We start from the raw sequence: 14,951 nt of genomic DNA on the forward strand, positions 1-14,951 counted from the left end.
GTCCCCACACTCGCCTAGTAAAAACACTGCAGCTAGCGTGCAGAGTAGATCTGTGTTTTATTAATGGTTAAAACTGTTTTACCGGTGTGTGCCTTCTACTAATCCAGGACTAGGTGTGTGGTTAGAGTTAATAAACCTCATAAACCAATACAAAAACTACCCTACTCTCGTCTGCTCTGATGTTACCAAATTCGGTTAGGCCTGAAAGTTTTAATGGTTATTTGGTAATGTGAGCTCCTGCTTCCTAAAACCAGGCTGTTTTTTTAGCATACTATCTAGCACCAAGTCAACCGTCCAAACATCAAACAGAATTTTAAACTATGGTAAAATAAGGGGCATATTTCCAAAGAGTTTAGTTGAGCTTTTAATTAACTCATATTTTTCAAAAGGAGTACATTAAACATTTATGTTACAGACAACAATTACCACTTTTTTTTTTTTTTTTTTTTTTTTTAAACAACAGAAATTAAACTGTCTTCCGTGCATCACTGTATGTAGTTAGGAATCAGTGTAGAGTGAGTTTTTATATATAAGGGCCACAGATTGATCCTTGGAGGGTTTGCTTGTGGCCCACGGGCCTTAGGTGTCACAGCCCTGCAATAAACAAACTTTAATTACAGTGCAGTAATTAAAGTAAGGACGGAAATTGAAACTTTTAGGTTTTAAATAATGTTTGGCATTGTTACCTGTGATTTTTGAACTTTGGCAGAAATTGAGACATGAAAAAGGGAACTGTATCTGGTTCTTTTAAACGAGTTCGCTAAAACACAACCATGAAAATCCTGGTTCTAAATTAGAAAAAGGGTTATTAAAAACAGCACCGCCCTATCCTAGTTAATTTCCTGTCGTACGCATTCGTTGTGCTGTTGTGAAACATCTTTATTTTTAAATTTGAAATCATGTTAGTGTAGCACAGGGTTCAAACTTACATCAGAAACAGCATGTGGTGATTCCTCTGGCTTATTAAAATGTTCAGCACCCTGGTTATAAGATCACTGTTCTTTTCAATTGCATTGCCAAACTCGGCAGACAAGACTTTATTGCAGGAACGGGGGTGTCTGAATTATGTTTTCAATACAGTATTTGTTTCTTGTCCTGCTGTGATCTTTCCACTTAAATTATGAATAACCCTGTGTTAAAAAATAGATCGTAATACATCTGCCAGTTTGCACATGCCTAAAAATAACTTTGCATGAACAGAATTTAGCTTTGAGAGGTCATGCTTTTTAAAACCACAAACAGGGTTTGAAACATCACTTTTAAAAATGACCTATTATGACAAAACTGTCAAGTTAACAAAGAAGCAAATATATATATATATATATATATATATATATATATATAACATACAGTACTGTGCAAAAGTTTTAGGCAGGTGTTAAAAAATGCTGTAAAGTAAGAATGCTTTCAAAAATAGACATGTTAATAGATTATATTTATCAATTAACTAAATGCAAAGTGGGTGAACAGAAGAAAAATCTAAATCAAATCCATATTTGGTGTGACCACCCTTTGCCTTCAAAACAGCATCAATTCTTCTAGGTACACTTGCACAAAGTCAGGGATTTTGTAGGCATATAGTCAGGTGTATGATTAAACAATTATACCAAACAGGTGCTAATGATCATCAATTCAATATGTAGGTTGAAACACAATCATTAACTGAAACAGAAACAGCTGTGTAGGAGGAATAAAACTGGGTGAGGAACAGCCAAACTCAGCTAACAAGGTGAGGTTGCTGAAGACAGTTTACTGTCAAAAGTCATACACCATGGCAAGACTGAGCACAGCAACAAGACACAAGGTAGTTATACTGCATCAGCAAGGTCTCTCCCAGGCAGAAATTTCAAGGCAGACAGGGGTTTCCAGATGTGCTGTCCAAGCTCTTTTGAAGAAGCACAAAGAAACGGGCAACGTTGAGGACCGTAGACGCAGTGGTCGGCCAAGGAAACTTACTGCAGCAGATGAAAGACACATCATGCTTAGTTCCCTTCGCAATCGGAAGATGTCCAGCAGTGCCATCAGCTCAGAATTGGCAGAAAACAGTGGGACACTGGTACACCCATCTACTTTCCAGAGAAGTCTGGTCAGAAGTGGCCTTTATGGAAGACTTGCGGCCAAAAAGCCATACCTCCGACGTGGAAACAAGGCCAAGCAACTCAACTATGCACAAAAACACAGGAACTGGGGTGCAGAAAAATGGCAGCAGGTGCTCTGGACTGATGAGTCAAAATTTGAAATATTTGGCTGTAGCAGTTTGTTCGCTGAAGGGCTGGAGAGCGGTACACGAATGAGTGTATGCAGGCAACAGTAAAGCATGGTGGAGGTTCCTTGCAAGTTTGGGGCTGCATTTCTGCAAATTGAGTTGGGGATTTGGTCAGAATTAATGGTCTCCTCAATACTGAGAAGTACAGGCAGATACTTATCCATCATGCAATACCATCAGGGAGGCATCTGATTGGCCCCAAATTTATTCTGCAGCATGACAACGACCCCAAACATACAGCGAACATCATTAAAAACTATCTTCAGCGTAAAGATAGTCCTGGAATTGATGGTTTGGCCCCCCCAGAGCCCTGATCTCAACATCATCGAGTCTGTCTGGGATTACATAAAGAGAGAGAAGCAACTGAGGCTGCCTAAATCCACAGAAGAACTGTGGTTAGTTCTCCAAGATGTTTGAGCCAACCTACCTGCCGAGTTCCTTCAAAAACTGTGTGCAAGTGTACCTAGAAGAATTAATGCTGTTTTGAAGGCAAAGGGTGGTCACACCAAATATTGATTTGATGTAGATTTTTCTTCTGTTCACTCACTTTGCATTTTGTTAATTGATAAATATAAACTATTAACATGTGTATTTTTGAAATCATTCTTACTTTACAGCATTTTTTCACACCTGCCTAAAACTTTTGCACAGTACTGTATATTTGTATAACATACATGAACAGTGAAGTACAGGCTACAGGCTCTTCTTTAAGCAGCTAACTGGATTATATGGTGCCTTAATATTTTAATAGTAATTAAAATAATGCTCATCTCTCTGAAACATGTGAAACGTTTGGCTCCCAAAAGCAGATTTTTTTTAGAGGTCTGCTGGAAATCTTTAATTGATCAACAATGTAATGGTTTTCAGAACTGGTCGGACTGGGCTCCAATATACTCATGTCCAGTGTTTGTTTTCTAACCAGCCTTAAAATTCATGTATGTAGATATTGTTGTATTGTTTGGTTGCCTGATATACTGCACATTGAAAAATGTGCCTTCCGAGTCAAATCTCAGAACAAACTAGAAAGCAACACACACAAAATATTTACGAGCAGGTTGGAAACTAAAAACCTGAACTGGAATGCCTACCAACTGTTGACAACCAGCTAATAAACATGTGAATATACATTATTTATTGTTCTATTGTTAGTTCATATAATAGTCCAGCTAAAACTGCAAACATCAGAGCTGTATGGATTATTAATTCCCAGTCGATCATATATTTGAAATCGGTTCAAATTGTTACTGTAGTAATGTTTAGCAAATTAAATCAGGTTTTTATTAGCGGGCATCTTAACCACAATGCAGAAGAGCCGGGCTCATCTGCAGTGGTGGTTTTAGAGCTTTATTGCATAAGGGCAGCAGTGTGGAGTAGTGGTTAGGGCTCCGGACTCTTGACCGGAGGGTCGTGGGTTCAATCCCAGATGGGGGACATTGCTGCTGTACCCTTGAGCAAGGTACTTTACCTAGATTGCTCCAGTAAAAAACCCACCTGTGTAAATGGGTAATTGTATGTAAAAATATAGTGTAAAAAAATAATGTAATTGTATGTAAAAATAATGTGATATCTTGTAATTGTAAGTCGCCCTGGATAAGGGCGTCTGCTAAGAAAATAAAAATAATAATAAATAATAACCACACAACACTGCCTGTTACATCAATAAAGATCTTAATGTAGCTCAACATGAACAATGTTTCTTAACAGTTAATAAACAAAAAAAAAGTGGTCCTCACAATGAAGCGTGTCCGAACAGGAACACTGTAGATGAGGTAACAGCTGAAGAAAAACAGCTGTAGAAGATGAATAAAAAGCCATCTACGAAGCAGCAATGGCAAGTTTTAAAAGACGGCCCCAAGACGTTCTGTGGTTTATGTGCACACATGAAGATTCATATTTCACGCAAGTTTTAAGTGAAGGCATCTGGCTGATAATTACCAAACGGTTAATTGGTGAAATCTGTGAGCTGTGCAGCAGCATAGCTTGTGCAATCTGGTTGTGCTAGCCACAGCAACACAGCAGACTTCCTCTTTTATGACATACATTCAGTGCTGTTCATGCATCTGTGCATCTCAGATACGTTGGACAATAGAAGAGCATTAATTAGTATTGTACTGATTCTTAAAGGCTTTCATGTGTACTGTGAATTATTGAAGTTAGTTACTGATTTTGCTGTCTTTCAAAATACATTGCTGTAACATGTTTCAGATGTTTTTAAACATACTGTATGCTTTAGTGGTATTGCTAAAAAAAACTGAAACTTAAACATGTTATCAGTTAACATTGTACTCTCATGTATACATGCTCAGTTATCTAATTATATATACTGTACTGACATGAAAGAGATCTCATAAGAGCCGTGGGGGTATTAAAAAGATTTTATTTCTCACAATTTCTTAAAATGTTGTACTGTCTATTGATTGCAGCTGGTATCAGTAATAGTAATATTCTGATAACAGTAAAATATCTCAAGTAAAAATTTGGTGGCCTAAAGAAAGAAATGTAGGTTTTGAGAAAAGCAGCAAAAACATTCATGTTCCTCTAGTAGATTCAATCAAAAAAGAGTGTCTTTACAACCTGTGCTATATACCTATTTCATGACGCTATTCGATCAAACTTACAGACAAAAGGCAACAAGACTGCTATAGCTGTGGGTTTAGAACTCCAACTCAATATAGTACTGTATTTAGCAGAAGCACCTAAAAACTTAATTTGGCCAAAAATCTGACTGTAAAATAGATACTGTAATGTGATAGCCAGTGTTCTTTTACAGTTTTAGAAAAACAAATATACTTAATGTATACAGTACAGGTATTATATTCTGTAGTTACCACTTAAACAGGTCTGCATTGCAAGGCAGCAGATAGCGGCATTGAATTGGTATAGGATTACATGATGTGCTTATGGGTTGTTGGACCATCTGTTGAGTTTGGAAAAGTGTGTCTTTGTGCACGCTGTTACTGCTGCAGCATGTAATGTAAACCATGAATATTGTTTTTAGAGTGCAGCCACCTAGTTTAAAGGCAGCAAGTGGATGTGAGGCTCATGCAGACACTGTCTGCAATAGTGCCGTACACTCCTGTGGCTACTGGAAAATAATATCTATTAATAAGTATCAATAACATTGACTTGGGCTGGCATAGAAAATGCACATCTTTGGGGACTGAGTATCAATATTGCATCATGTTTTCTTTATGATATAGACCGTTATCATCAGCTTGGGTGAGTCACACCTATAAGAGTTCATATTTTACAGTGTCAGTTTATATCACACCTTTAGAGCCAGAGATATAATATTTCAGTGGAATTCCAAAAGCTTACCATGTGAATTTGTAACCAAAATGTTCTCTTAATCATCGCAATATTATCTTACCAGAACCTTATCAAATATAAGGGTGTGTGCTCTAGTAAGTTTCATTTCCATGTACTGTGAAAACCTTTTTTTTTTTTTTTTTTACATGTTTATGTGTGTCATCTATTTCCAGTACCTCCAGTTTCTGATACTAAACAGTGACTGGCCCCTTTCAAACCAACTAATGCATGCAGTCTTCAATCAGTGCAGAATTTGGTGCAGAAGGTATATGCAGAGGCTTGGCAGATGAGGCCATTGTTGTTGCGTGGTTAGCAATGTCCAAATGTTTGGAGGTTATTTTTAATATCATATATTTTTTTTTAATAGTATTCGGCCATTGCATATGTCTGATATAAAAATATAAATTGATTGAATAACAAAAAATAGAACATTATTTAGATATTAGGTGTGTGCAGAAACTGCAGGTTTACTTGTAGCAACACAGAGCATTGAGAAGCATTAGCTTAACAGGAAATAGTATCTGCACCTCAAGGTAATCTCAAAGGCATCTGTTTCTTTTTATCTGTAGTTTTCCATCCTTGCCAGGCTTTTTTTTTATTATCTAAAACTCCCAATGTCCCTTTTCAAGTGCACAACGGTACCTTACAGCGGCATGGGTAATTGGATTATGTTGGTAACACTGTTAATCCTCAGTGTCGCTAAATTCAGTAAGAATTTCCACCCCTCCTGATCTGATGCAGGAAGAAAGTGCAGACTGCTTTAAAACCAGAGTTTGGAGAACCACTAGTTCATGTTCTCCTTGATATTCTTGGTTGGGTTGCTGTAGACTGGGAAAGGTAAGCTTGGTGACTAGTTTTCTGTTTCTTAACGTGGGCTCACTGTATTCTGCTAGCGATGCCTGACAAAATAAAAGCACAGGCTTTGCTAGGGTGCTTATTTAAGCATTAATACCTTCCACCTCAGGAATTTCCAGTGGTCCATTTCTTGGAAAATCGGTCTGTAATTTGAATACACAGTGTGTGTGTGTGTGTGTGTGTGTGTGTGTGTGTGTGTCTGTGTGTGTGTGTGTGTGTGTGTGTCTGTGTGTGTGTGTGTGTGTGGAAGGGGAGTGGGGTATTACTGCATTTATATCTCAATAAAGATTGTATGACAATTATTATATTGTTTTTGGATTTTAGGTTTTGGTGTATAGGCATTTATTTTGGGGCATGTACTCATGTTTTTTTTTAATATATAACTCAAATGCTGTCCTTCTGCTAAAGACAGCTGGTCTAAAAGCCTTTGAAAATACTTCAGAATAACCCTGTGGGACAGGAGACATCTAGCGTAGCATAGCATTGAGTTACAAGGAAGGAATTCCCTGTGTGACGCCTTGCTTTTAGCACCTCCTGTTGCAGTACTGTTACATCTCACTTGGTTACATCTCGACTGATTTGAATTGGTGTGAAAAAGAGGGTAGAGTATGCTCCTAGTTCATAACTGAGCTGCTGAGGATCCAAACATAGCCCTCGACCTTCCCCTGGATGAAAGAGGAGGCCATGCAAAGTTTGGTTGCACTGGCTCCTGCAGGGTCCGAATGCATAAAGGAACAGACAGACACACAAACTTTCTTCTTTTTATATATATATAATTTTTTTTTTAATTTTTTTTTTAACATTTAATTTAACATTAAATCAGTTACAAAAATGGCTGTGTTAATCAAAACACAATAGGGACTAACTTAAAAGGCTATCTTGGCCATGATCCAGGAGGTTGAGCAGAATATAAATTATTCCACACATAATCAGAATTATTAAACACGTTATCAATAAGGTTCTTTATGTTATTTTTGTATAATAAATAACTGTGCTGTCAACTTGCTGAGCACACTGCTCCAGTTTTGTGCTTATAAAAAATGTGAATACAAAATAGCGAAACCGGGACGACTGAACAAATAACATAAGGCTGGAAACTGAGACAATCCCAGTTTCCCCAGGACGTCTGGTAACTTTAAGCATTGGGTTCATCCCAGACATTAAATATTGACATCAGTGACTTATACGCTCCTCATTGTTCACTGTGGTAGAGCACTGCAAAATGTAAAAGGGTAGAAGCAGAGTGAAAGGCAAACCACAAACAGATAGCTATGCCATTGTAAAAAAAAAAAAAAAGTAATAAAATCGTGAGAACAGCAGGGGAAACGTATTCGAGAAGGTGAAGATGGAAAGTTAATCTAAGTACTGATGTTGTTTGAGCGATTAAAAGACAGTTGTGAAAAGTAACATCTCTGACAATGTTTGGGAGTTTCCTTTGTGTTTCTCTTATTAGTAGTATTTAAACGTCGGCAGTATTTAGATCCGTAACCATTTGAATCAATTGAAGTAACCCTGTCATTTAGTAAAAATAAATAAATAAATAAATAAATAATGTTGAAGAAAGCCCATAGAAAATAGGTTGCCTGTCCAAATGCAAAAAATAAAACCCTGGCAAGTAACCCTAGTAACATATTTCATTAATAATGAGATTTCCCAGTAATGTGAACATGAAAGTGACACATATTTGAGTGTTTGTGAAGTAGTCATGATTTGCTGAAGAGTTATTCGAAGATGGAAAATTAATGGAATACGCCACAAAAATGCTGTATCCGTGTCAAGCTTATGATGAAGTGCTCCGGTAATAGCTAATGCTTCTCCTTCGTGTTCTGCAGTATACAGGCCCTATACCGGCAGAGAGACAGCCTCCGATGTCGCGGAATGAGACCTCCCCAAGCAGGGCACAACAGGCTGGCAACCAGCGACCCAACACCTGCTGCTTCTGCTGGTGCTGCTGCTGCAGCTGTTCATGGTATGTCGGACAATGTATTTACTCTGAACTGCGGTGCATGTGTAGCAGGTAAATATACCTGTGAAGCAGCTTGCAATGCATGTGAATTTAACATGGAAACAAAATTGAGGCTATTTGTTAACTGGCTTTATATATATATGTGGTCCTGCTTGCATTGACTTGCATATTTCATACAGTATTTGGCAGTATTGAAACAAAATGTTAAAAAGCTAGTAGCAGGTATGGGATGCACCCCTGTGCGAGGGTGTGTTTGAAGATAAAGCCCACTGACACACCCCATTGACACACGGCTTGAGCGTCAAAGCTCCCTGCTCCAAAACAGCAGCCAAACAAGAAAAAACACACCCACAAAAGTAACTGAACCTGAGCTAAACAAATGAGACGTTCAGTTGAGGACGTTTTTAGAAGTATTACAATGTTTTTCTACTTAGGTCATTTGTGTTTCTTTCCCCTTGGTGCAGAATTAGATCATAATCTGAATACATTAATTGGTGTGTTGTAGATGCTGTGCTTCGTGTCATGGCTTTGTTACATACAGTAGCAGTAGCTGTTATTGAAATATGCACATGCTTTAGCTGAGGGTTATTTACACTTGATTCAGTTCACAATTCACAATTACAGTGTGCTCCCCTCTCTGTTAAATAACATGGTTCTAGTGGAATTCCATTTTGTATGCAGCTACGATCACAGTAGAGAGGGCAAACAGCTCTGTCTGATGACGCTTTACCCCATGTACTCTACTCTACTGCACTGTGTGACAGAAGTCTGGTCAGCTGAGGTTTAGGGAAGGAGCTTCTGCAAACCCCTTACCTCCAGCCCCAAGTTGTGTGTCAAAGGTACTTTTAAAAATAAAATAAATAAACAGCACCAAAATTAAGTCTATTTTTAGTTGCTTCAGGACACCCTTGATAAAACAAGGTTTATGTCAACAAGCAATAAAAAAGGAATGTATTTATTTATGTTAGACTGGTGTCCATTTTACTCTTTTTAAAACCTCAGCCAGAAACTTCAAACTTCATCAGCGAGCTTTGAGAGATCAAGCCGGCTTGAGACATCTTGTGCATGCTTCAGAAATCTGGATGTCCCCTGAAGTCTTTGGCATGATATTGGCAGTAATCCATTTGGCAGCCTTTGCCGTTCCTACTAGCTTGAAGAAAAAAGAGCCTACTGTCTCTGAAGTCATCTATAATGTTGCCAAAACTCTTGGGAAATTACAAAATGTTTTCTTTTCAGAGTTTCTACTGCCAGATTAAATTAATAAGGTATGCAGCAATAACAAAATAACCTTTCGCTTTGTCACATGAAACAAAACGAAGAATATCCGGGGATGTTTTCTTTATTCACGCAGCTATAACTCATGGGTGATTTGAACTCTGATTAATTAAATAGAGTTTCATGTTCATGAAATGGTCATAGATAGACTGGTTTCTGTGGCTGCTCTGTGAACAGAGCTTTAGAATGTCATCATACAGCCAGACAGACCGCTGGCCCACTGAAGATAGTTACAGTAGAGTGTTATTGCTGCAGGCATATATACAGTAGATGCTGGTTATTAGCAGCCCTGATAAAGACAACTTTCGATTATTAACAACATTTTAATGGGAACCAATCCCACCCCATAGACTTTAATGTTAATGGATTTTGGATATTAGCAACTGTCTGTTGCTTAATGACAACTTTGTTTTACAATTTCTATGGCTACGGCTACATTGCGCGCACGCATCGCAGTGTCTATTTATGTATCAGTTTTCAGAACGCATGATATTGAGTCTGATTGTCATCTGTCATCATGGCTTCAAAACGGATAGACCTTTCTATAGCCGATAAAGTTCGGATTCTCAAAGCACTACGTGAACCCGGTGCTAAACAGGTACGGATAGCAGAAAAGTTTGGCATCTCCAAATCTGTTGTAGCACGCATTTTGAAACTGGCTACGAAGCTGCACGCAAAATTAAGAGTGATTTACAGACGGTGGTGAATCATAAAAAAAACGTATTTTAAAATTATGCTTCTGTATTAAATGTAAGGCCTGTATACAACACATAATGAAAGCTTGCAAATATTTATGGCTTTACAGTATATAAAGTCATATTTACTATCCAACCTTGCCTCTCTTATTATTTTGACTGACTCGTATAGTAAATACGTAGTGCAGACTCAGCTCATAGTGGTAAATTAAATGCCCCTCTGAAGACTGTTGTTACCTCCAAGGTGCAAAGCCCTCAGCCTACGGCTTTGGGCATTATAGCCCCCTGTCTATCTATCTATCTATCTATCTATCTATCTATCTATCTATCTATCTATCTATATATATATATATATATATATATACAGTGCCTTGCGAAAGTATTCGGCCCCCTTGAACTTTGCGACCTTTTGCCACATTTCAGGCTTCAAACATAAAGATATGAAACTGTAATTTTTTGTGAAGAATCAACAACAAGTGGGACACAATCATGAAGTGGAACAAAATTTATTGGATATTTCAAACTTTTTTAACAAATAAAAAACTGAAAAATTGGGCGTGCAAAATTATTCAGCCCCTATACTTTCAGTGCAGCAAACTCTCTCCAGAAGTTCAGTGAGGATCTCTGAATGGTCCAATGTTGACCTAAATGACTAATGATGATAAATAGAATCCACCTGTGTGTAATCAAGTCTCCGTATAAATGCACCTGCACTGTGATAGTCTCAGAGGTCCGTTTAAAGCGCAGAGAGCATCATGAAGAACAAGGAACACACCAGGCAGGTCCGAGATACTGTTGTGGAGAAGTTTAAAGCCGGATTTGGATACAAAAAGATTTCCCAAGCTTTAAACATCCCAAGGAGCACTGTGCAAGCGATAATATTGAAATGGAAGGAGTATCAGACCACTGCAAATCTACCAAGACCTGGCCGTCCCTCTAAACTTTCAGCTCATACAAGGAGAAGACTGATCAGAGATGCAGCCAAGAGGCCCATGATCACTCTGGATGAACTGCAGAGATCTACAGCTGAGGTGGGAGACTCTGTCCATAGGACAACAATCAGTCGTATACTGCACAAATCTGGCCTTTATGGAAGAGTGGCAAGAAGAAAGCCATTTCTTAAAGATATCCATAAAAAGTGTTGTTTACAGTTTGCCACAAGCCACCTGGGAGACACACCAAACATGTGGAAGAAGGTGCTCTGGTCAGATGAAACCAAAATCGAACTTTTTGGCAACAATGCAAAACGTTATGTTTGGCGTAAAAGCAACACAGCTCATCACCCTGAACACACCATCCCCACTGTCAAACATGGTGGTGGCAGCATCATGGTTTGGGCCTGCTTTTCTTCAGCAGGGACAGGGAAGATGGTTAAAATTGATGGGAAGATGGATGGAGCCAAATACAGGACCATTCTGGAAGAAAACCTGATGGGGTCTGCAAAAGACCTGAGACTGGGACGGAGATTTGTCTTCCAACAAGACAATGATCCAAAACATAAAGCAAAATCTACAATGGAATGGTTCACAAATAAACATATCCAGGTGTTAGAATGGCCAAGTCAAAGTCCAGACCTGAATCCAATCGAGAATCTGTGGAAAGAACTGAAAACTGCTGTTCACAAATGCTCTCCATCTAACCTCACTGAGCTCGAGCTGTTTTGCAAGGAGGAATGGGCAAAAATTTCAGTCTCTCGATGTGCAAAACTGATAGAGACATACCCCAAGCGACTTACAGCTGTAATCGCAGCAAAAGGTGGCGCTACAAAGTATTAACTTAAGGGGGCTGAATAATTTTGCACGCCCAATTTTTCAGTTTTTTATTTGTTAAAAAAGTTTGAAATATCCAATAAATTTCGTTCCACTTCATGATTGTGTCCCACTTGTTGTTGATTCTTCACAAAAAATTACAGTTTCATATCTTTATGTTTGAAGCCTGAAATGTGGCAAAAGGTCGCAAAGTTCAAGGGGGCCGAATACTTTCGCAAGGCACTGTATATATATATATATATATATATATATATATATATATATATATATATATATATATATATATATAAAAGATGGCATTTTAGGTTTATTTGTAAGATAAACTTGTTTTACTGTAGGGGTAGTGTTGCCAGTGTTAAGAAAGTAGCTGAGCTGACTACCATGCCCTTTTGCAAAGGAAGAATTTTTATATCAACCAAGCCCAGAGAAAAAGCTGTGTGTTGCAAACAGGAACCATTGTTCATTCTGTGGTTTGTGATTGAAAATGAAGTGAGCAAAGATTCTGAGAACTCGATCCTGCTGCAACATACCCACTTTAAAGAAGCAGGAACGGAACTGCACAAAGAGTGTTAGGTGTGCCCTTTCCGTCTCTTCATCATGAAAGGAAATACTCTTCTTTTATGGTCAAAAGTGTGTTTAAATCTGCTTATCCTTTTTAAAAAAAACAATGGGCACACGATCAAATCAATACAATATTATTGGAACATACACCAGGTTACCTTGTTATACAGTGTAAACGTTTAAATAATAGACACAAACTTGTGGGTTCAAATGGAATGTCTGAATTAACTGGTCACCTACTTTAACCAGTCGCCAGCAGGGACTGAACATGTGTTACTGCCTAAGCAGTTTATTCAAGGAATCTCCCTCATTTATTGGTATTGAAGAAATACAATCTGTTCTGGATAGAGCTGGCTATAATACAGATCATACAGGTAGTACTGTATATATTGTTAATTCTTCCCTACTACAGAATGCACGTTTGTCTTGATTATAGGCTTAATTGAAGACACAACCCAGCCGGGCAGGATTAGTAAGTGTGCTGTTATTTCTTAATGTCGTTTACTACCTTTCAGTCTTACTGTTAGGAATGAAGATGAGAACCGGCCACGAAGGAAGCCCCAGGAGACCAAACTGGAGACCATCCCAAACTGTGAAGCTTGGTGAGCCCACACATTCTTCTCGTTCATCTTTTTAAGAGCACACTGTTTTTGGTATGTAAGTTGCAATTTGTTTCATATGAAAGACAAAACATATCGGTACTCAAAAAGAGTGTTCGCATTTTCTGTAGCTTCAGAGGTCAATGGGTGAAATTTACACAGTTCTGTTATCGCAGATTTTTAAGGTTGGCCAAGTTCAGACTTACCAGCGCTCTAGAGACTAAAGCTATTCTTAGATCATCCAAGGGTACATTAGTGCTACGACTATCAGCACGATGGATTGTTCAACAGTTGTATTAACTCTCCTTGTTTAGCACCAAACCAACGGCGGAGGAAATGCGTCTTTGGGCACAGTCCTTCGACAAGCTGATGAAAAACCCGGCAGGAAGGAATGTCTTCAGGGAATTCTTACGAACTGAGTACAGTGAGGAGAACATGCTATTTTGGTTGGCATGTGAAGACCTTAAAAAAGAAGTTAACAAATCAGTCACTGAAGAGAAAGCAAGGATGATCTATGAGGACTATATTTCTATACTGTCACCCAAGGAGGTAATACCAAGTTTAATACTGACTTTTAGATATAGAGGGGGTGTGGAGTCAATCAAATAATACAGCACTGTTGGAGGGCACCCTACGCCAGAAAACGGCATTGTATTTATGCATTAAAAATGTGTGCTAATATTCTTACGATTACTAGTTTCATTAGAATGTCTCCATAGAATATGGAAATGACATGGGTGCTTCATTTTTTGATTGAATCCACCCCACAGTGTGGCCATTCCATAGTATATAAAGACTGTGAAGCAGTGTAGCAGCTAGTGACTGAGATCGATAGAAGCAAAGATTTGAAAGGGGAATAGGAGCAGCTAGTTGGAGCTCCTATATACCTGACTACAACTGCTCCTGGGAAATTAAAAAAAAACACAAGGGTTTAATACAGGGGGCATTAATGGTGCGGAAACTTTATTTGGAACAAAGGGCTGTCTTTTCAAAGCATTTCTTCCATTCCTTAATTAACTCTTAATGTTACAAAATGAGAAACAAACAGCTTGAGAGTGCTTTGTTGTTTGGTTCTATTTTTGTAAAACCAAAGGGTGGTTAACCTCTTAATTAAAGACTGGAGTAAACACTTTAGAACTGTGCCCCAAAGTGTCTACATTCTGTAACTACATGTGTGTTTTCAAAGATTGGGAATTAAATGAATACTTTATATAGCTGACATTTTCCAAGTATTAAATCTCTAACTGATCCAGCAAAATGGCATCTGAAAAGACCGCAGAAACAGAAAATCACACAGCGCACAGGATATTGGACAGACAAGGATAGAAACATTAGGAGCATGTCGATGATATTAACGACCCTTTAAGTCCGAGTGTCTCGACCAGCCAGTTCTAGAGAGACCCATCACATAGACAATAAAGCAGTTTGGAGGGAAGTAGATTAAGACAAAAGTAGCTCTGTCTCCAAGGCTAATCGAAAATACAAGGAACAGTGTTTCAGAAAGAGCATTACTTTCAGTTCCCTCAATTCCTTGTTTGTTTTGCTGATTAAGTGTTTAATATTTCTTACTTAATCTTCTTTGCATCCCCTAGAATTATGTTTAAAGCTGCAGTGTCCTACAAAGCATGGTCTGATTTAGTTGAAAATATCATTTCT

At 38.2% G+C, this 14,951-nt stretch overlaps 1 protein-coding gene across 2 annotated transcripts in view; it reads left to right on the top strand.

Moving 5' to 3' along the window:
* Positions 1 to 14,951, top strand: part of LOC131698597 (regulator of G-protein signaling 17-like) — a 33,613-nt gene that overhangs the window by 11,194 nt on the left and 7,468 nt on the right. Inside the window, exons 2-4 of one of the 2 annotated variants that reach the window (XM_058991004.1) lie at positions 8,263 to 8,399; positions 13,212 to 13,298; positions 13,610 to 13,844. In XM_058991004.1, the coding sequence (XP_058846987.1) occupies positions 8,263 to 8,399; positions 13,212 to 13,298; positions 13,610 to 13,844 (459 nt within the window). The remainder of the gene's footprint in view (positions 1 to 8,262; positions 8,400 to 13,211; positions 13,299 to 13,609; positions 13,845 to 14,951) is intronic. The other variant, XM_058991005.1, reaches the window with a different exon arrangement.

This window comes from Acipenser ruthenus, chromosome 18 (genome assembly GCF_902713425.1).
Source record: "Acipenser ruthenus chromosome 18, fAciRut3.2 maternal haplotype, whole genome shotgun sequence".
Classification (NCBI taxonomy): domain Eukaryota; kingdom Metazoa; phylum Chordata; class Actinopteri; order Acipenseriformes; family Acipenseridae; genus Acipenser; species Acipenser ruthenus.